This window comes from Callorhinus ursinus, unplaced genomic scaffold, assembly GCF_003265705.2.
Source record: "Callorhinus ursinus isolate GAN/ISIS: 27379988/994484 unplaced genomic scaffold, GSC_fseal_2.0 scaffold2, whole genome shotgun sequence".
Classification (NCBI taxonomy): Eukaryota; Metazoa; Chordata; class Mammalia; order Carnivora; family Otariidae; genus Callorhinus; species Callorhinus ursinus.
The window spans coordinates 56,213,145-56,235,069 of NW_027397064.1; the positions used below are offsets into that span (position 1 = coordinate 56,213,145).

General features: G+C 36.0%; 1 protein-coding gene across 1 annotated transcript in view; it reads left to right on the forward strand.

Moving 5' to 3' along the window:
• CIRSR (corepressor of RBPJ and splicing regulator) overlaps positions 1 to 21,925 on the forward strand; it is a 36,405-nt gene that overhangs the window by 8,539 nt on the left and 5,941 nt on the right. Inside the window, exons 3-7 of the mRNA XM_073882315.1 lie at positions 768 to 841; positions 1,657 to 1,667; positions 1,758 to 1,822; positions 2,846 to 2,894; positions 3,793 to 3,910. Coding sequence (XP_073738416.1) covers positions 768 to 841; positions 1,657 to 1,667; positions 1,758 to 1,822; positions 2,846 to 2,894; positions 3,793 to 3,910 — 317 coding nt within the window. The remainder of the gene's footprint in view (positions 1 to 767; positions 842 to 1,656; positions 1,668 to 1,757; positions 1,823 to 2,845; positions 2,895 to 3,792; positions 3,911 to 21,925) is intronic.

Here is a 21,925-nt window from a genome sequence, read left to right on the forward strand (position 1 = left end):
CTCTTTAGCTTTCATCTTTATAATCAGTACTTACTTGGATCTTATGAATTAAAAGTTTAACTCAACCAGGCATTCAATTTATTGCAGAGCTTTTTTTAAAAAAAAATCACTGCATATCTCTCTAAACAGAACCCAAATTGGGAATTTTCAGTGTTAGAACTAGAAAGAAAATGATTTTTGAGGTGCAGCAGACATTGATTCCATCATAGTAATTAACCTGTTGTAGAATATCTTTAAACTCTTCTCTTCGGCCTCATCAAAGAATTTGATTCTCCTATTGACTTTGACTCTTATTACAAGCATTAATTGGATTTGACTTTCTAAAGAAATTCCAGAGAGACTCATTTTTCCAAAACTGTTTGATCCCTCACAATTAAGAAAAAAATGTTGTCACTATTTAACTTAATTCCAAATTTGTGCTGCCATATAGGATTTCAAAGCTGTCATTATTTCCATAGCATTTTAAAGTTTAAGAAAAGCATCTGAGAGTGACCATGGCATTTTTTCCTCTTTTCTGTTGGAAGGGCGAAGATCTCTCAGGTAATGAGAAAGTCTCAAATTAAAACCAGTTACTAAAGAGACAGCACTGTTTGACTTTCTATTCATGTACTTCAGATGTTATTTAATCAGTGAAGTAAAGTTTTGGAACTTTATCTCTAACAAAAATATTTTCTCTTAACTCCCGTAGGGTTGTGAGAGATGGGGAATGATTATTCTGTAATTTTTTTCCTCCTATGTAAAATTGTTAACTTTCTTGTTTAATTTAGGTTGCTTATGGGAGATGAGCGTGTAAAGAATGGCCTTAATTTCATGTATGAGGCCCCACCAGGAGCTAAAAAAGGTACTTGCTTCATTTCCTTTTTTTAGTCTTTGATGTGTTGACAACTAAAGATTGAGAACTATTAGGACAGACATTTTTTTAAAAATTGCTCTTCATCTTTTGGGGCTCCTGGGTGGCTCAGTCAGTTAAGTGTCCAACTCTTGATTTGGGCTCAGGTCATGATCTCAGGGTCATGAGACTGAGCCCTGTTTTGGGCTCCGTGCTCAGCACAGAGTCTGCTTAGGATTCTCTCTCCCTCTCCCTGCTTGTGTTCTAAGTAAATAAATAAATGTATATATAAATAATCTTTAAATAAATACATACATAAAAGTTGCTCTTCATCTTTTAAAATTGCTATTATTCTGTAAAGGTAATTTTAAAATACTGAATTCAGTATAATAAATACTAAAAATAATTGTTTAATCTAGTAATATTTCGTGACTTGACTTTTTTTAATGACTTGATCTTTGAGGAGGAAAAAATGTCAGCATCAGCAGAAGTGCATTTATTCTTTTATAATTTGTGTATACATCTTTAGTTCTTCTTGCTTAATATACTTATAGATAGCATAATACTCTGTCAATGAAAAATATAAAAGTTTAAAAACTAGGAATTAACATGCTTATTGCATACTGTCTCATTCAATATTGTATTTATCCTTAGTGATTTGAATTTTATCTTGTGAAAGAAGAAAAAAGGTCAAACCAATAATTTCTTACAAGTTACAATTAAATACCATGATATCATAGTATAGTATATGATAGCAGACTTTAATGTTGAAGTTTTTAACTTGATATACCTTTTTTTTCCTCCCATATCTTTGATCTGCAATCAAGAGAACAGAGAGGTAAAGTACTATTTTCTGTGTTTGGATTTACTTGGCAATAGATTATAATTTTATGGAAAAATTGAAAGACTTCTTAATGAATGTTTTTAGAAAGAAGAAACAGAAGGAGAGACCGAATACAAATTTGAATGGCAGAAAGGAGCCCCCCGGGAAAAGTAAGAGCCAGTTTTCTTTTAAGATGAAGTATATATTATGGGGTGCCTGGGTGGCTCAGTCGTTAAGTGTCTGCCTTCGGCTCAGGTCATGATCCTGGGGTCCTGGGATCGAGCCCCACATCGGGCTCCCTGCTAAGCGGGAAGCCTGCTTCTCCCACTCTCCCTCCCCTGCTCGTGTTCCCTCTCTTGCTGTGTCTCTCTCTCTCAAATAAATAAATAAAATCTTAAAAAAAAAAACTTTTTAAAAAAAGATGAAATAGGGCGCTGGGGTGGCTCAGTCGGTTAAGCGGCTGCCTTCGGCTCAGGTCATGATCCCAGGGTCCTGCGATCTAGCCCCATGTCCGGCTCCCTGCTCAGCGGAGAGCCTGCTTCTCCCTCTCCCTCTGCCTGCTTGTGCTGTCTCTCTATCTGTCAAATAAATAAATAAAAAATATAAAAAATCTTAAAAAAAAATAAAATAAAAAAATGAAATATATATCACTAACTTTTCTAATATCCCATCTTATATTGTCTTTTCATTCACTAGTGCAGGCAACTAATGTTAAAAGGTATTTGTTTTATACAACTAATTTACTTGATCATAGACTTTAATTTTATATAGTTTTCCTTTTTTTTAAATCACAAATCATCAGGGGCACCTGAGTGGCTCAGTCGTTGAGCGTCTGCCTTCGGCTTGGGTCATGATCCCAGGGTCCTGGGATCAAGCCCCGCATCAGGCTCCCTGCTCAGTGGGAAGCCTGCTTCTCCCTCTCCCACTCCCCCTGCTTGTGTTCCCTCTCTTGCTGTTTCTCTCTCTGTCAAATAAATAAATAGAATCTTTAAAAAAAAATCACAAATCATCAAACTGGACAATTAATAATAAGTGGTGTTTGGAATTACTAAATAGATTTCATAGTTCTGTGTATTTATTGAAGTTATACATTTTATAATGTATTTAGAACTATAAAACTTTTCAGGATAACTGCTGTTTAATTTATTAAATTGTTCTTAATATTGTGTTTGTACATATTCTCTACTTAATAGATATGCCAAAGATGACATGAACATCAGAGATCAGCCCTTTGGTATTCAGGTAAGTGACCCATATTTTACTCTGTAAGAATAATTTTTGTTTAATAAATACTTCTTTATACTGTTGTCCAAAAGGTATGTAAGCTGAAAAGGGCTCTCTGGTTTTGATTTGTATCAGGTAGTAAAAGGACTAGGGGAGAAAACATTAAATGTAGTAGACTGATAAAATAGGAATTGAGAATCTCATGTTCATGTGGATTCCCTGTACATATGCCTATTAAATTTGATTTTCTCCTGTTTAAAAAAAAAAGATAGGAATCAAAGTTTTGTACTGAGGGTTATAATGATAAGGGTCTCTTCAGTTTTCAGGAATTTGGAGAATTAGCTCAAGGTTAAGAAAAGATTTAAAACTATTTGTTTAGAACCGGGACAAAATATCACCAGAAAGCCAGATTCTTGTTGGAAATAACATTTTTTGGAATCCTGCCTTGCTTATTCATTTACATATTATCTGTGGCTACTTTCCTGCTACATTGGCAGAGTTGGAACAGAGACCTCTGGCCCATAAAGTTTAAAATATTTACTCTCTGGTTCTTTACAGAAAAAGTTTGCCAACCCCTGATTAGGAAACCGAAACTTTAAAGGTTAACTTTTAAAAATTAGAGAATTTAAGATTCAGCCATAACGTAATTCCTTTTTGGTATTTTACCATTTCTTTTTGGATGACATTGTTTTATTGCCACCAAGTAACAGTCAAAAAGAAATAGGATTCATAGCTTTTAGGCAGAATTTATAAGATATTAGTATTTACGTTAAATTACCAAATATAGTCATGGAGTCTTTCACTGGAAATCTTTTAAAAATGACAGTAATTTAACTTAAACTCTACCAAGGAGTAGGGATTTGAACAGTTGTTAGATTCTTACTAAATAACTAAAATAACATCCACTATTTCTCAGGTTCGAAACGTGAGGTGCATTAAATGTCACAAATGGGGTCATGTCAACACAGATCGAGAATGTCCTCTGTTTGGTCTTTCTGGAATCAATGCAAGTTCAGTTCCCACTGATGGCTCAGGTAGGCACTAGACATGAATTATGTTTGTTTTAGAATTTGTATCAAGGATAAACATAACAAGGAAAGATAACATTTTTCTTTCATCTCTCTGGGTATTGTTTTCCTTTAGTTTGGTTTTTTTGGACTAAGTCATGTACCCAAAATATGATCAATGGGAAACTCTGGTAATATATTTTGAATTTGAAATGCTGTGTATTAGAATTAAATTTAATTTTTCTAGCCCAGAGCCTATAAACTTGATTTTAAAGGTAAAAAATATATTAAGCATAGTTCATCAGGTTAGTAACCTAAAAATAGAAGGAAAAAATGGTTATTTCTCATATTCATGTCCTCCAGAATTGTAAATGTAGGCTGACTAGAAGACTCAGCAATTGTATCATTTTAGTCCAGAGATAAAATCAAAACTGAGATTAAAAAGATGTTAAATATGTTAAAATTTTTTACTTGAAAGTTATACCTTCCTGCATATTATTGACAACTTAAAAAAACTGGTCTAATTTGGTTTGGATCATTTGCATTCTCAGATTTTTTTTTTTTTTTTTAATTCACTCTCTATTTGAGAGAGAGTGAGAAAGAGAGCACACAAGCAGGGAGAAGGGCAGAGAGAGTGAAGCAGACTCCCTGCTGAACAGGGAGGGATGTGGGGCTCAATCCCAGGACCCTGAGATCATGACCCGAGCCAAAGGCAGACACCCAACCGACTGAGCCAACCAGGTGCCTCTGAGTTCTCAGATATTAAAGCTGACAAGTTTTAAATTTATCAGTGCCTTATTAGTATATTATTGAGACAGCCACACCAATCCAACTATAAGTCATAATAAATTATAAATAAAAATAACCCACTTAACTGTAATCTTAAACAAGTTACTTCACTTTTATGAGCTTCAACTCATCTTAAAATAAGGATGATAGTATAACTCAAGAGATTTTTCAGCATTATTTTGACTTCCTATGGCTTTCACTACCACCTTTGAGCCCAAGGTTCACTGTCAGTCAGCATATGACCTTCAGCCTCTATTCTCTTACAAGAGTTCCTGCTTCCTTCCAGCAAGCCAGAGGCAGGCTTTAGGATTCAGGATGCCAGTTCCCATATTAAGAGTTTAGGAATTTGATTCATTGTCAAGTTTGATAGTGTTTTGTTTTGGTTTTTTTTTGTGGGTTTGTTTTTTTTTTAAGTAGGCTCCATGCCCAGTGTGGATTCCAGTGCATGGCTTGAATTTATGACCCCGAGATCAAGATCTGAGCTGAGACCAAGAGTCAGAGGCTCAACCGACTGAGCCACCAAGGAGCCCCTTGACACTTTCTTTTATGGTGTTATGGATGTTAGAATGAGTAGAAAAGTACACAGACAGAATATTAACAATTGATTTTTTTTTTTCCTTACTGCTCTAAAGAAGGTTTAGAAATCATATTTTACAGAGAGGGCAACTATTTGCTCAGTGGTGAGAGAATGTTGGTCTGTACCTGGCAATCTCTGACAAAAGAATGTCCCACTAATTCCACAGTGCAGGTACCCGTAAAACCCACATATTGATGTTCCCTCCTCCCCTGCCCCCACTCAACTGATGAAAGAAGAGAGAGCGGTCCCAAAAGAAATAAAGCCCCAAAGAACATGGGTATAGACTAGGTCATATAAAGAACCCGTTGACCCAAATATTTCTTTTTTTTTTTAAGATTTTATTTATTTATTTGATAGAGACAGACATATAGTGACAAAGATAGCGAAAGAGAGCACAAGCAGGGGGAGAGGCAAAGGGAGAGGGAGAAGCAGGCTCCCCATGGAGCACGGAGCCCGATGTCGGGCTCGATCCCAGGACCCCGGGATCATAACCCGAGCCAAAGGCAGACGCTTAACCGACTGAGCCACCCAGGCGCCCCAGCCCAAATATTTCTGACCACTGATCTTAGTAGTCATAGGAATCTGATGTTGTATCTGAAAGGGGGTTGCATCTTTCTCATTTTTCCTTCACTCAGCCTTGTGGTGCCCTTACAACTCTATGACTCCTGTATTGGCTAGGGGCAGGCAGTGGTAATGGCTGTCTTTGTTCCCCAGCTTCATCTTACTTTGATCCTGCTTCTGAGAGAATGAGTAGGATAGACTCCAGACTTAGCCTTTTATTTAGTAATCAATAGACCTGCTTTGTCTTGATTCTATATTAGAAAGTCTATAACAACAACCGAAAGAACTTGTGGTATTAACCTATTTTTAAGAGTATTGGAGGGGCACCTGGGTGGTGGCTCAGTCGGTTAAGTGTCTGCCTTCGGCTCAGGTCATGATCCCAGGGTCCTGGGATCGAGCCCCACATTGGGCTCCCTGCTCCTAGGGAAGCCTGCTTCTCCCTCTCCCTCTGCCCCTACTTGTGTTCCCTCTCTCACTGTGTCTCTGTCAAATAAATAAATAAAATCTTTTTTTTTAAAGATTTTATTTATTTATTTGAGAGAGAGAGAATGAGAGATAGAGAGCACGAGAGGGAAGAGGGTCAGAGGGAGAAGCAGACTCCCTGCTGAGCAGGGAGCCCGATGCGGGACTCGATCCCGGGACTCCAGGATCATGACCTGAGCCGAAGGCAGTCGCTTAACCAACTGAGCCACCCAGGCGCCCCAATAAATAAAATCTTAAAAAAAAAAAAGTATTGGAAATGGTGAGGGGTGCCTGGGTGGCTCAATTGGTTAAGTGTTTGCCTTTGGCTCAGGTCATGATCCTGGGGTCCTGGGATTGATCCCCACTTCAGGCTCTCCCCGCTCAGCAGGGAGCCTGCTTCTCCCTCTCCCTCTGTCCCAACCCCCTGCTCGTGCTCTCTCTCTGTCTCTCAAATAAAATCTTGGTGAATTCAGATACAACAAAGCTGGTTTATTAGCTCTTCTCCACCACCCATTTACATTCATAAACTTTAATCATTCATTTTATACAAAGTTTTTGGAGCCCACTTATGGTGAGGTTATACTGTAGTACTGTTCTTCAGTCATATAAACTTTCAAAATAAAGTGAACCAAATAGAAAAATGCTGTATTTTTTAAGCTTCTAATAAATCTTAACATATTTGTAACCAAGCTTGAGATGTCTACAAATTAGTACTTAGTATTTCTCTGTATCTAAATGAATTGAGCAGTGGGGTGGTAGAGGGTAAAAAAAAGTGTTAACTTTATTGAAATACTATAGTTGATATCACTAATAGATAAAATGTTCCTTCAAGTCAACATGAAAAAGATGAACATATAAACGCAAAAGATCAAAAGACGTAAATATAGGTAGCTTAGAAAAGGAGGGCTCCAAATGGCCATTAAACCTATGAGGACATTTTCAAGAGCATTAATAACCAAAGAAATAGGGACGCCTGGGTGGCTCAGTCAGTTAAGCATCTGCCTTCAGCTTAGGTCACGAACTCAGGGTCCTGGGTTCGAGCCCCGTGTCAGGCTCCCTACTTCTCCCTCTGCTGCTCCCCCTGCTTGTGTGCTCTCTGTCAAATAAATAAAATCTTAAAAAAAAAAATAACCAAAGAAATGAAAACTAAAATAATATATTATCTTTTTGCCTACCAAATTTGGCAAAGATTTAAAAGAAGTATACATCCAGTGTTGAAGCAAGTGTGGTAAAATTAACATTTTAATCCACTGTTGATAAATTGGAATAGCCTTTTTAAAGAGTCATTTGGTGATATGTATCAAAAGCCTTAAAAACATTCATATCCTTTTACCTAGAAATTCAGCTTCCAGGAGTTTTAGGAAAGTGATAAGGGGGAGCTTCTGAGTGGCTCAGTTCGTTAAGCATCCGATTTGTGATTTCAGCTCAGACCATGATCTCAGAATTGTGAGGTTGACCCCTGTGTGTGCTGGGCCCTGCGCTCAGTGGGGAGTCTGCTCTCTCTCTCTCTCCCACCCCTGCACCTCCCCCTACCCCCCGCTTACATGTGCATGCTGTCTCTTTAAAAAATTTTTTTTGTTAAAGATAGATATTGGTTCCCAAGCTCCTATTGAATGAGAGTCCTGAGAGGAGTCTGAGACTCTCACCCGTAGAGGATGATCATGATCTGAAAATTTAGGAAAACAGGTTTAGGCAAAAATGATGCCATAGAATATCCTGTGTAGTGTGGTGTGTTGTTTTTGGAAGTGGGATAGTACAGTGGAGAAGAAAATATGGTAATGTGATGAAAATCCTTTTTTTGATTTTAAGGAAAATGTTCATTTCAGCATCATTTCTAATTTTTCACTCTTATAAACTTAATATCCAGCACTAGGGGAATGGCAGAATAAACTGTTGCTATATTTAGTGAATTAAGGAATACTAATTTAATCTACATTATGATTTTGATAATACAAAACTACATGCATATACATTAGGACTGGAAGGAAACATGGAAGAATGAAATAGTTTAATAATTTGGTGAAATTACAAGTGACTTTCTTTTACTTTTATATTAAAATGTGTGATTAAAATTGGGAAAGAAACTTAAAATTTAGGTTTAATAGACATTGAATATTTTTCCTTTGTACTCCTATATTAAATTTATTTTCAGAATAGTGGGAACAGCTAAATAAAGCAAAGAGTTACTGGTGTTTTGTAAATTGTATATTCATGATGAGAGATAACTAGCAGTCTAATTCTTTGCCTCACTATAGAAAAAGGCATTAGGAAAATTTCCATTTCCATTTTTTCCTTTAAAACTGACATGTGTGAGAACAAATACTGGTAAATACACAGGATATTTTTTAATTTCTTAAATCCTTTATCTTATTCATCTGAGAATATCTCAAAGCACTGAACTCTATAATAAAATTATGGTAAAAATAGATCAGTAACTTTAACCATCTGTGATACCACAGGAGATGATGAAAGTTACTGATCTATTTCTGATGCACTGTCAAGATTGAGAACCATCAGCTTCAGCTGTGTGTGTATAAGAACAATTGATATGATATGAAGATTTCTTAATGATATGGATGTTGTCGAAAACATTTGGTCAAATAAAAAAACATTATAAAACAAAGTAGCTACATGGATTCCATTCGTATTTCTCTTGCTATCTGTAGGTAGACATATAGACAGCTACTTGTAGAAAAATGGCAGGAAACAGACCAATATGTTAACATTGGTTGTACGTTTGTAATTTTTAAGTGAATATTATTTTAGAAAAATTAAAATTTTTTACATAGAAGTAAATTATTTAAAATTTTATTGCTCAGTTAATGTGTTTGAAGTTTGACCTGAATTTAGCAGTGCCACTTAACTAACACTAAGAGAAACTCTTAAAGGTTTCTCAAAAACAAAATAAAAAACTCTACTATATCAAATGGGAAAGCAAATAATGATGTTTTATTCTGAATTTGAATGCAATGAAAAATAAACTGGCCAATTTCCTAATCCACTTGCTGATTCAAGCTAAAAAATCTTTTCATTTTAAAAAATCACCTATTGAATAATGTCTCACCAATGAATAGAGATTATTTTTGCAATAATGCAATTTCAGTGGATGTGGTTATCATGGGATAATCACACCCCTGGGGTACAGCCTTGTGCCTGTAATCTCCCAGGAGTGTAATTATTTCATGATAACCGCAACCCCTGGTGTTGCATTATTTCTATTATGAAATTCTTAGTTTAGTATATAAAGTAACTTACTTTGATCACTGGAAACTGCCAAGGTGCTGTTAGAATGTTCCAGCTGTGAGGTTTACAGAGACCAGCTATAAAATTTACTTCTCCTTTACAGAGTTAAATTAGGCAATCAAAATGCTTCTTTTGGCTAAGCTGGTTTAGAATATCTTTTCTACCAATAAGATCATCTTAACTTTGTAAGTTTCCGTGCACTCTAAATACATCGGAATTACATGTAAAACTCTCAAGCTTCATTGGTGACTGAATTTTTATAAAATATTTTTATATTACAGTATAATTAAATGGCCTGCCCACCTGCTTCTTACCCATACTCTTTGACCCTTATTCTTACCATTGACTCTTACCATCTGTCCCTTATTTTTTTAGTGTATACTGAAATTAAACATTTTTTTAAATCCACAGTGGGGGTTTTCAAGGTGAGAGGGGTATTTTTGTTTTTTTGCTTTCTTAATAGATTTAATAGTTACATATATCTGTGTGCCTCCTACTTAATCCTTTTGTTTTGTTTTTTGTTTGTGCTTTTTCTTAACAGACTACTTTTTTAAAGAAGTTTTAGGTTCAGAGCAAAATTGAGAGGAAACTACAGGGATTTCCCATAGCACCCTGCCCCCACAAATGTATAGCTTCTCCTATTATCACCATCCTCTACAAGAGTGGTACATTTGTTACAATTTTTTTAATATTTTAGTTTTAAGTAATCTTCTTACCCAACGTGGGGCTCGAACTTAGAATCCTGTGATCAAGAGTTGGCGTGCTGCACCGCACTGAGTCAGCCAGGCGCCCCACATTTGTTATAATTGATCAACCTATACTGACACATCATTATCTCCCAAAATCCATAGTTTGCATTAGGACTCACTCAGCATTGTACGTTCTGTCGGTTTGAGCAGAGGTATAATGTCATGTTTCCAACATTATGGTATCATACAGAGTAGTTTCACTGTCCTAGAAATTGTGTTTTGCCTGTTCATCCCTCCTTTCCCTCGAGCCTCTGACAACCACTGACTTTTTACTGTCTCCATAGTTTTAAACTTTTCCTGAAGTTCATGTAGTTGGAATCTTACAGTATGTAGCCTTTTCACATTGGCTTCTTTCACTTAGTAATATGCACTGAAGTTTCCTCCTCATGACTTCATAGCTCATTTCTTTTTAGTGCTAAATAATATTCCATTATCTGGATGTGCTGCAGTTTATTGATCTAATGGACATATTGGTTGCTTCCAAGTTTTGGCAGTTATGAATAAAGCTGCTATAAACATCCATGTGCGGGTTTTTGTGTGGTCATAAGTTTTCACCTCTTTTGGGCAAACACCAAGGAGCATGATTGCTGGATAGTGTGGTAAGAGTATGTTTAGTTTTTTAAGAAACTGCCAAACTGTCTTCTGAAGTAGCCATACCACTTTTACATTCCCATCAGCAGTGAATGAAAGTTCCTGTTATCCACATCCTCGCCAGCATTTAACAGTGTCAATGTTAGGAATTTTGGCCATTATAATAGGTGTGCAGTAGTATATTGTTGTTTTATTTTGCATTTCCCTGATGACATATGATGCATCACATCTTTTCATGTGCTTATTTGCTGTCTGTGTATCTTCTTGGTAAGGTGTGTGTTAAGGCCTTTGGCCCATTTTTTTTAAATTGGGTTTGTTTTTAGTGCTGAGTTTTAAGAATTCTTTGTATATTTTCGATGATATTCCTTTACCAGATGTGTCTCCTACAAATATTTTTTCCCAGTCTGTTGAATGTCTTTTCATTTTCTTGACCAGGTGTTTTTTTTAGCAGTTTTACTGAGTTAAAATTTACGTACCATACAGTTCATGCCTTAAAGTGTACATTTCAGTGGTTTGAATTTGTATATTAACAAGAGTTATACATCCATCATCACTATAATTAATTTTAGAATATTTTCATTACCCCAAAGGGAAACCCCTCAGCCCTTCACCTTCCAGCTCCTAGTCTCCCCAAGCCCTGGGCAACCACTAATCTACTTTCTATTTTTTTTGTAGATTTCCTATTCTAGACATTTCATATAAATGAAACCATTCAATATGTAGTAAAGAAGGTAGATTTAGTATCATTTTCTTTGCCTTTAAATTTCACACTTACACAATTATAATTGCCTTTCTTCCGCCCACCATCCCAAACACTTAACATCCAGTGTCCTCTTCCCATAGAGTCTAGGCATGTCACCCTTCTTGCACATCAATTAAGCACAGAGTATTGTTGTTAACTAGGGAAGGTCACCTAAGCCAGAGTTTTTATTAGGGTTTATTTACATAGTCTTGATTGATTAACTTCTTGGCCATATAGCTGAACTCCCCTCTAGTTCCTCTCCCTTCTCCAGAGATCAGGCTAATGTCATGTGGTTCAAAGCTCCAACCCTCTAATTACATGGTTGATCTTTCTGGTGTGGCCAGCCCTGTCCTAACTCATCTCCTTAAGCCTAACCTATCTAGGCACTCACTATGAGTCACCTCATTAATATAAGCTATCAGGTCCCATCATGAATAACAGACACTCCTGTCACTCAAGAAATTTCCAGGTTCTTTTTTTTTTTAAACAGGAAGTTTTGATTTTTTTTTTTTTTTAAATTTTATTTATTTGACAGAGAGCGTGAGAGAGGGAACACAAGCCAGGAGAGTGGGAGAAGGAGAAGCAGGCCTCCCGCTGAACAGGGAGGCTGATGCGGGTCTCGATCCCAGGACCCTGGGATCGTGACCTGAGCCGAAGGCAGACACTTGACGACTGAGCCACCCAGGTGCCCTGAAATTTCAAGGTTCTATAAGTTACCTAGGAAATATCTAACCAAAGAGGTAAAAGATCTGTATCCTGAAAACTATAGAACACTTATGAAAGAAATTGAAGATGACACAAAGAAATGGGAAAACATTCCATGCTCATGGATTAGAACAAATGTGTTAAAATGTACTACCCAAAACAGTCTACACATTTAATGCAATCCCTGTCAAAATACCACCAGCATTTTCAAACAAGATATTATGTTAGATCGGTTAAGAATAAGAAAAAATATTTTATATTTTATTTTCAAATGCTCTTTCTTTATGTAGATCCAGATTTCTGATCTGTGTCATTTTCCTTCTCTCTGAAGAACATCTTTTAATCTTTCTTGCAAGGCAGGTCTGCTAGTGAAAGATTCCTCAATTTTTGTTAGTTTAAGAAACTCTTTATTTCTTCTTCACTTTTGAAGGGCAATTGCACTCATTACAGAATTCAGTGTTGGTAGATTTATCTTTCAACACTAAATACTTCACTCTCCTGTTGCTTGCATGGTTTTTCAAGAGAAGCATGATGTAATTTTTATCTCTGTTCTTTTCTAGGTAAGGGTTCCCCGCCCCCCCGCCAGCATCTTTCAAGATTTTCTCTTTGTGTTTAATTTTCTGAAGTTTGCGTATGCTATAAGGGTAGATTTTTTTGTATTTATCATGCTTGGTGATCTCTCAGCTTCCTGAATCTGTGGTTTGTTGTCTATCATTAGTCTTGGGAACGCTCATCCCTTTCAGGTATTTCTTCTTTTATCTCTCTTTTCTCTCTTATCCTTCTGGTATTCCTGTTGTATATATGTTGTACCTTTTGTAATTGTCCCACAGTTTTTGAACATTCTGGTTTTCTTTTTTTCACTTTCTTTCCCTTTGCTTTCAGTTTGAGAAGTTCCTGTTGACATATCTTAAAGCTCACTGATTCTTTCCTCAGGCATGTCCAATCTACTGATGAGCTCATCGGAGGCATTCATTTCTGTTAATGTTTTTTATTTCTAGCATTTCCTTTAGATTATTTCTTTTGAGTTTCTATTATCCATCTATTTTTACATGTTGTCCATTAGAACCTTTAGCATATTGGTCTTATTTTAAATTCCCAATCGGATAAGTCCAAAATTTCCATAATAGCTAAGTCTGATTCTGATGCTTGCTTTGTCTTTTAGCATACTTGTAATTTTTTGTTGAAAACTGGACATGATGTGTCTTTAGTGTGAGGTCTTATGTTTATCTGGCTAGGAGCTAGGTTGTATTTACAATTGGGTGTAGCTGTAGATGTCAGGGCCTAAATTTCCTCTAGTGTCCTTGTTTTTGTCTCCCCTGTTATCTTTTGGTGTCCCTACAGGCTGCTTCTTTATAACATATAACAGTCTGAGGCTTGCTTCAGTTGTAATCTCCTCTTTTTATACAGGAGCCCTATTTGATATGGTGGTAAGGTATAGGGGAAGGGGAATCATTCTATAATCCTATGACTAAGTTTCATTCTTTTCTTTTTTAAGGTTTATTTTTATTTATTTATTTAAGTAATTGCTACACCCACCGTGGGGCTCAAACTCATGACCCTGAGATCAAGAGTTGCATGCTCCTCCAACTGAGCCAGCCAGGCGCTCCTAAATCTCACTCTTTTAGTGAGCCTCTGCCCCTGGGCTATAACCTTCACAGGTCCTTCTGAGCTTTTTTTCCCTACTTCTCAGCTTTTTTTTCCCACGTAGGTTAGACTCTGGTAAAATAGTTTCCCTTGAGAATAAGCATATGTTCAGGACAACAAAATGCTCTGGGCATATTTTCAAAATGGTTACTTTTCCCTTCTTACTGTTGGAAGGTAAATATAAGGGGATTATAGTCACAGTGAGAACCTGGTGAGGCTCCTGGAAGTAAAACTCATTAAAGTGTTTTTAGTTCTCAAGCTAGTCTGTGCTTAGTCCAACAATAGTATATTCTTTTAAGTATTCCTCCTAGTAGTTGCTGACTCTGTTGGTGGTGTCTGATCCTGTTAAACTGTGATTCTCTGTATCGCCCCTCTCCTATTTTGGGGGCAGTGTTTTACCCTGTGGCCTCAATTCTCTAATACCTCCAGGAAGTTTTGTTGATTTTCAGTTTTTTCAGCTTTTTGTTGTTGTAAGGATGGGAGGACTTTCAAGCTCTTTATATATTGTACCAAAATCTAAAAGTTGTTAAAGCAACATAATAGTGAATAAACTTTGAATCCAAATTTGTTAACATTATACTTTCATATTATACTAATTATTTGACTTTTGGTTTTTTAGGCTTAAGTTGCTATATATTTAAAGTTGCTCTGCCATTTTTTTAACTTAGCTAAAATATTTGGAACTGACTTCATATAATATGGCAAATTTTACATTTTTAATGAAAGTAAATTTCAAATTCAAAAGAGTGCCACTGGATAGTTTTGACATGTACAAAATTTCTTTTTCTTTATAATGTCTAAGTCTCAGAACCAGTCACACTACAAATGGCTAAACTGATGTTAGGTATGTTTCACATGTCTCTACGAGTTCTGTTTACACCATGGTTTTTAATGTGTTTCATTCAGTATGAAAATGAATAAATAGCTTAAATTGAGGAACATATTATTTTTACACTTACTACAAAGATTTATTTGCCTATGAATGCTCTTTTCCTTAGCTAATTTTCCCTAACTCTTGATTTAATTTCCTTGAAGAATGTTACACCGAACTGTAGCACTGATAGAAGTTTTCTGCAACAGTTTCCACATGCTGCTCTTCCGTCTTTTCATTAGCCTTTTTTTTTTAAGATTTATTAATTTAAAGATAGCAAGAGAGAGAATGAGCACGCGCACGTGAGAGAGCAGGTGGGAGGGGCAAAGGTAGAAAGAAACCCAAGCAGACTCCACACTGAGCCCAATGTGGGGCTCAATCCCATGACCCTGAGATCACCACCCAAGCCAAAACCAAGAGCTGGACACCCAACCGACAGCACCACTCAGGCACCCCTTCATCAGCTTTTTATGTTGAAAACATTTTGTCACTTCAGAATATGTTTGGGAAATTTCGCAAAATAACTGTCTGGTCATAAGCTTTGCTAAAAAGATACCTAGGAGCATGCGAGAGGCACTTTCTGTAGAAAGAAAGATGATAAACTCAGTTGCCCATCTCGCAAATCTCCCTGAATCTGTTATGGAGTTCCCTTATGCAACTCCTTGAAGAAGTTGAATCCTAGCAGCAAAGCTACTAAGATAGACCTATATCTGATGGCAGAATTTTTGTTTAATTCTCCAACATAATTCTACTGCAGAAAAAGTATTTGTGTTACCAGAATCTTATTAAAGCTAAACTGGGAATACCTGGCTGGCTCACTCAGAAGAGCATGCAGCTCTCAGGGTCATGAGTTCAAGCCCATATTGGGTGTGGAGCCTACTTAAAAAAAAAAAAAGGCTAAACTCCTAAAGTAGGCATATATTAAAACTAATAAATAAAGGATTGACCTCAAAATAAAAAAGTGAAGTTAGTCACCATTTCTCTCCTTTATGTAGTTGATCAGTCAGGAACCATTTTTTTTTTTTTTTTGATGCATGTGGAAGCTAATTAGCTGAAAAGAAATATTGACCTATTAAAGAGATAATTCAGTAAAACTTGTCAAGTCATGGTGCTTCAAAGGTCAAAATGGTGCTCTTGATTAATACTTTAAATTTTGGCTCTTTTATTTTAAGTGATTACCAATGGTTAAGGCATTTCTGACTATTTATAAGCACTATTATAATTCAGTGCTTAAATTTGTTGTTACAGGGACTAGGCCTTGAAATTCCATTGACATTAACAAATTAATTGTAATCCTGTTCTATCAGTAAATGACTCTGCTCTGTGTTAAAAGCATGTGTGGGACAGTGGGGGCTAGGCTTTCCATAATCTCCAAGGGGTATTAAGATTCTCAGATCACAGTCATAACTCTCTTTTACATGATTCTTCCTATTAACATCATTCCATCTACCCAAGGTCTGCCCGCTTCAAGTAAAGGAAATTAGCTAGTGATTTTCTGGAAAAGGAAAATGAATGAAATGTAGTCCACCTAGTAAATATTAATTCTGCTACGCAAATCAAACTTAATGAAGTTAACAACCTTCATCATGTTCTGCTCGCTTAGAATGCCCTACTTTTTACCTTTTCCCAAATCATATGAGAGTTTGAAAATCAAACTCAGTTTCTTGTTCTTTTCTGGAAAGTCTAAGCTTTTCTGAATTAGGAACTGTATCTTACTTATCTTTGTATCCCAGTGCCTTGCACAGTGTACATGCTTAACAAATAACAGTTTAGTGATTGAATGGAAAGGTTTTGCTAACTATTATAAACATCACTGTTTCTTATCTTCTCTGAATATATCTCATAACACAGACTTATAATTTATAATTTATATTTTTCCTGTTCTTTGATATGAACTAGTGTTCCCCAAAAGATTATAAACTTGAAGGCAAAAACTAAGTTCTCCATTCTCTATCTCTAAGAGGCCTAATGAAATAAAATAATGGCTCAGTAATACATACTGATTTTTTAAAATCACTTTCTATATTATATAGTAGGGATGAATTAGTTGAAATTTCCTATGCCGGGCTCTCTCCATAGTTAGACGTAATACAGAAATGTAGTGAGAATCTATAATAACGTGGTCATTCAGTAATTACTGTTGACTGGTTTAAAATATCATGTGTAACTTTCTTTAAAATGCATTGGTTCTTTAAAAAAATTTTTTTTCAAAAAAAAAGTAATAAAATGCATTGGTTCTTAAGTGTAGAGTTTGAGCCTGACAGATGTATGTACCCATGTAACCAGCGTCTCTGACAAGATACCGAGCACAGTATTGCCATAACCCAGAAGATATCCGTATATCCCTTGCCAGTCTGCCTCCTCCACCCACAACTGCTATTCTAATTTCTAATCTCATATGTTAGTTTACCTGTTCATGAACTTCATATAAATGGAATCATATGGTATGTAATTTTTGTTGTCTGACTTCTTTGGCTCAACATAATGTTTTTGAGGTTCATGGATGAATAATTTTTAAGAGCTCTCATATTCTTAGGAGCATTCATATTCTTAAAACTTAATTAAAACATGGTGCTAACTTCTAATACTTCATGTTCATCACAGCACAAAGGATTTTTCTTAGTCCTCTATGGACTATGAATTCACTTTATTATCACTGGATGTATCATCACTAAAATATTTGCATATAACTTAAGTTGAAGATATAATCAAATGTAAGTCATATTTTTAACTATTCTGTTAAGGGAAGATTGTTTTTAATAAATAGTGTTCTTTGCTGGCATACAATAAGAGAGGTTTTATTTTTTCCTTGTTTTTGTGTATTTTCTAGACACACAGACTAAAATGAAATGTTTAATTTTTCCTTTACATTGTATGTTTTAATAGAGATCAAATTAGCTGTCTTCAGTATGAACTTGGGATAAGGGCAATAAGAAACCCTATTGTTTCCAGCCTCCACTAAGCTGAACTGGCAGTGTGTCAGGAAAATTCCCAGTATGGAGCAGTTTTATTACAATTCAGTACAATTGGTTCTTGCATAACCTTTAGAAAATCATACATAAAACATTCTCATCTATATAAATAAAAATCACCCACACACTTTATTAATAGCTTTGTTCACTTTTTCCCTGGGACTTGTGCTGCATGTTCCTACTGTGCCCCCCTTTTCAGTCTTTTTTTAAGATAACTTTCTATAAGCTTTCTTAAAAGCAAAAAGGTTAGGTAATATTAGGAATCATATATAAGATTCTTGATAATTTCCACTAGACCAGATCTCCCTCTCAATTGTGTACTATAACTAGTGTCTCTATTTGTCCTTTTTACATTTAGTAACAGGGAGTGGTTTTTTTACTAGATACAGTCAGCTTAATTTTAGGAAAGAAAGACAGAAGGTTGTACTTTCATGGAAATAAGAATTAATATATTTTATTTGTGATAATCTTTGGGGTTTATTTTAAAACATTTTTAAGATTCTACCACTGTCACTATGACCACATGGTAACAGCAAACATACTAGGTTGAAGTCTCAGCCTTTTTTCTTTTTTTTTTTTAAAGATTTTATTTATTCATGAGAGACAGAGAGAGAGAGGCAGAGGGAGAAGCAGGCTCCCAAGGAGCAGGGAGCCCGATGCAGGACTCGATCCCAGGACCCTGGGATCATGACCTGAGCCGAAGGCAGACGCTTAACCAGCTGAGCCACCCAGGCGCCCTCAGCCTTTTTTCCTTAGTCTAGTTCATTAGCCAGAAATGTGTTTGTTTCAAGTGTCATTTTTCTAAATCTAAATTTAAGAAGATTTTCTGTGTATTCCCCCAAAGTATATGGCATAAAATGCCAAAATAATTTAATAATAAGCCTCTAGATCTAACTACCAACTTACAAAATACAGGTGACTAGAAGAACATATTAAATGACATCACTATCCAGAATGTGCGAAATTTACAGGACAAATGACCCTGTTGTCTCAACAAATGAAAGCTGGTAGGGGGTGGAGGTGGTGACATTTTTTAGATTAAAACAGACTTATGTGTCACTTACATCTCATTTTTAGTATATGTGCCGCTGAAGCGAGCACTGTGTCACTTATGCCTCAATTTAAAAAGAGAGAGAAATTTCAGAGATACGTGAACTACATGCAGTGTGTGGACCTTGTTTGGATCCTAATCTGGGCAAACCCAACTGTGAAAAGATACTTTTGAGACAACCTGAATGTTGACTAGATATCAGATGATACTTTAAAAATGTCAGTATGGATAGGTGTAATAAAGGTGTTAGCGTTTTGTTTTTAAGAAATACTCCTTGTTTATTAGTGATTAAATACCAAAGTGATACCTGAGATTTTTTATCCATCAAATAAAATCTAGGTTTATCAAATCTCTATCAATAACTCTATCAAAAAAGAAAGGAAGTTGGAAGTAATAGATAAGAATGACAAAACATTGATAATTGTTGAAGCTGTGTAAGGAGTACATAGGGTTCATTATATTATTCTCTCTAGGTTTGAAGATTTTCACAGTATAAAGTTAAAATACACAGTGAGAAGGAAAAAAATGATCACCACTGTATTTTTTTTAAGATTTTATTTATAAATTTTAAGAGAATGCAAGCGACCAGGGGGAGGGCAGAGGGGGAGGGAGAGGGAGAGAGAATCTGAAGCAGACTCCGTGCTCAGCATGGAGCCTGACACAGGGCTCTATCTCACAATCCCGAGATCATGACCTGACCCCAAATCAACAGACCCTTAACCCTGGCTGAGCCACCCAGGCGCCCCTACCACTTTATTTATTTATTTATTAAGATTTGTTTATTTTAGAGAGAGAGAGAGAGAGAACCAGCAGGAGGGGCAGAGGGAGAGGAAATCCCATGCAGACTCTGCACTGAGCCCGAGTCCAACACAGGAAGTCGATCTCACAACCCTGAGATCACCCCCCAAGCGAAACCAGGAGTCAGGAGCTCAACTGACTGTACCACCCAGGCACCCCGTCACCACTTTAATAGCAAACAAACTATATTCACTTTAGAAATAGTAGACACTTTTCAGCAAACAGTAACATCCCATAAATTAATGTGTTAAATTTAGGGGAAGGAGTAAAAGGCATTTGTAATACAGCCTTACCTAATGTACAATTCAGGGCCCTCCCTTCTCCCGCTGAATACTATGAAACTGTAGAATGTTTCGCTTGAAAGGAATGATGAACTTTCAAAGGAAGATACATCTGTCCTTGGGAAGAGCAGATAGGCCTAGTGCTAGCAGTGAAACGCAACTCTTTGCCTTCACCATTCAGCTTTCTTTTGTGCCGTTTGTGGGAGTCACTTGGGACTGCTAATTGTGAAGTCAGTGATGTGGCCTTTCTCATAGCCAGAACTTTTGACTTCCTATATTATTCTCTGATAAAACATCTATTTTACTACAGAATATTTTTTACCTTCCATTACTTTTGCTTAGTTCTATAAAAATGAATGCTCTAAATGAATAGATTAGGCCCTTTACAAACATAATTTTGTACAGCATAATTCACCTTCTGGGATTTTTTTTTTCCTGAGACACTGACTTCGTGGTGTTTTTCTAGTAGAAAATAGTCTAGGTCTAATTGGGACACGGAGCTGAATATCATAGTCACAATCAGTATTTTGATGCTTACCCATATCACAGCAAAGAGTTTGCAAAATTAGTGAATACTGAAAACGGTTTCTTCAGTGATCTGCTTTTCTAAGTTGTAACATTGGTTTTCATGCAGTGGAGGCTTAACCCAGCCTGACTGAAGTAGTCTAGAAAGGAGCCCTCACAAATCTACATTTTAAAACAAAAGCCCTTTTCTTGAATTCTCTAGAATTATTCAACCATAGCAAATCTAAGAGCAAACCAAACATTCCTGAGATCCAAATACAGCTGTAATTTAAATTATTAAGGCACTATACATGAAAGTAGTCGTTTTGCATTTTGAATATATTTGTAAAATGTGTTTTTTCAACATATCTATGTAATCTATTATATCAACTAAATTTTAAGTTCTCAGCTGGAGTAATCTCTGTCAATTTAACTCTTCATAGCCACTGTCACAATAACAGGAAAGTATAAAGATATCTTGCTAAATATATCTTAATTAAACCTGACTTCTCACATCTTCTAAACCCGGAACTTTTGATGATAGAAGAAGGTTTAAGTATAAGAGTATACGAGTAGGGGGATGGGGCAATGGGGTAACTGGGTGATGGACATTAAGGAGGGCACGTGATGTAATGCACACTGGGTATTATATAAGACTGATGAATCACTGACCACCTCTGAAACTAATAATACATTATATGTTAATTAATTGAATTTAAATAAAAATATTCAGAAATAAAATATGCCAGCTAAAAAAAAAATAAAATGTGTTACCAACATTAAGGAAAAGACTGTTACTGAGAAATAGTTTAAATATGATAGATGTTTTCTGAAGAGCCTATTGGCTATCCACTCCTCTAGATTTATGCTTCATGCAGTGATTTGGTCTTCTAGTTTACTCCCTTGAACATAATTAAACAAAAAATAAATAAAATCATATTGTATTATTAAAAAAAGAGGGCACCTGGGTGGCTCAGTCATTAAGCGTCTGCCTTCGGCTCAGGTCATGATCCCAGGGTCCTGGGATCGAGCCCCGCATCAGGCTCCCTGCTCGGCGAGAAGCCTGCTTCTCCCTCTCCCACTCCCCCTGCTTGTGTCTCCTCTCTCACTGTGTCTCTCTCTGTCAAATAAATAAAATAAAAATAAAAGTAAAAAATAAAAAAGAATATATGAATAAGACTGGATTTTGAAAAATATTACTCTGATAGCATTTTTTAATTATAAAGAATATGTCATAAAATAATCATAAATGTTTTATAGCAACTGGCAAAAATAATAATTGTTACTGTATATTGAATACTGTTTGTCAGGTGGTTCCCTAAGTATTTAGTCTTACAGTGTGGAAGTGTATGCCAAGCATATGTACTATACAGAGTTCACTTGAGGTTTTAGAGCAATACAAATGTTGCAAGAGTCCTGTTTGGTTCATAATCTATATAATCTGTTAGACTGGCTAAAGGGAGATCATTTTCTTGAAGTAGTTATAACCACTATAATGAAAA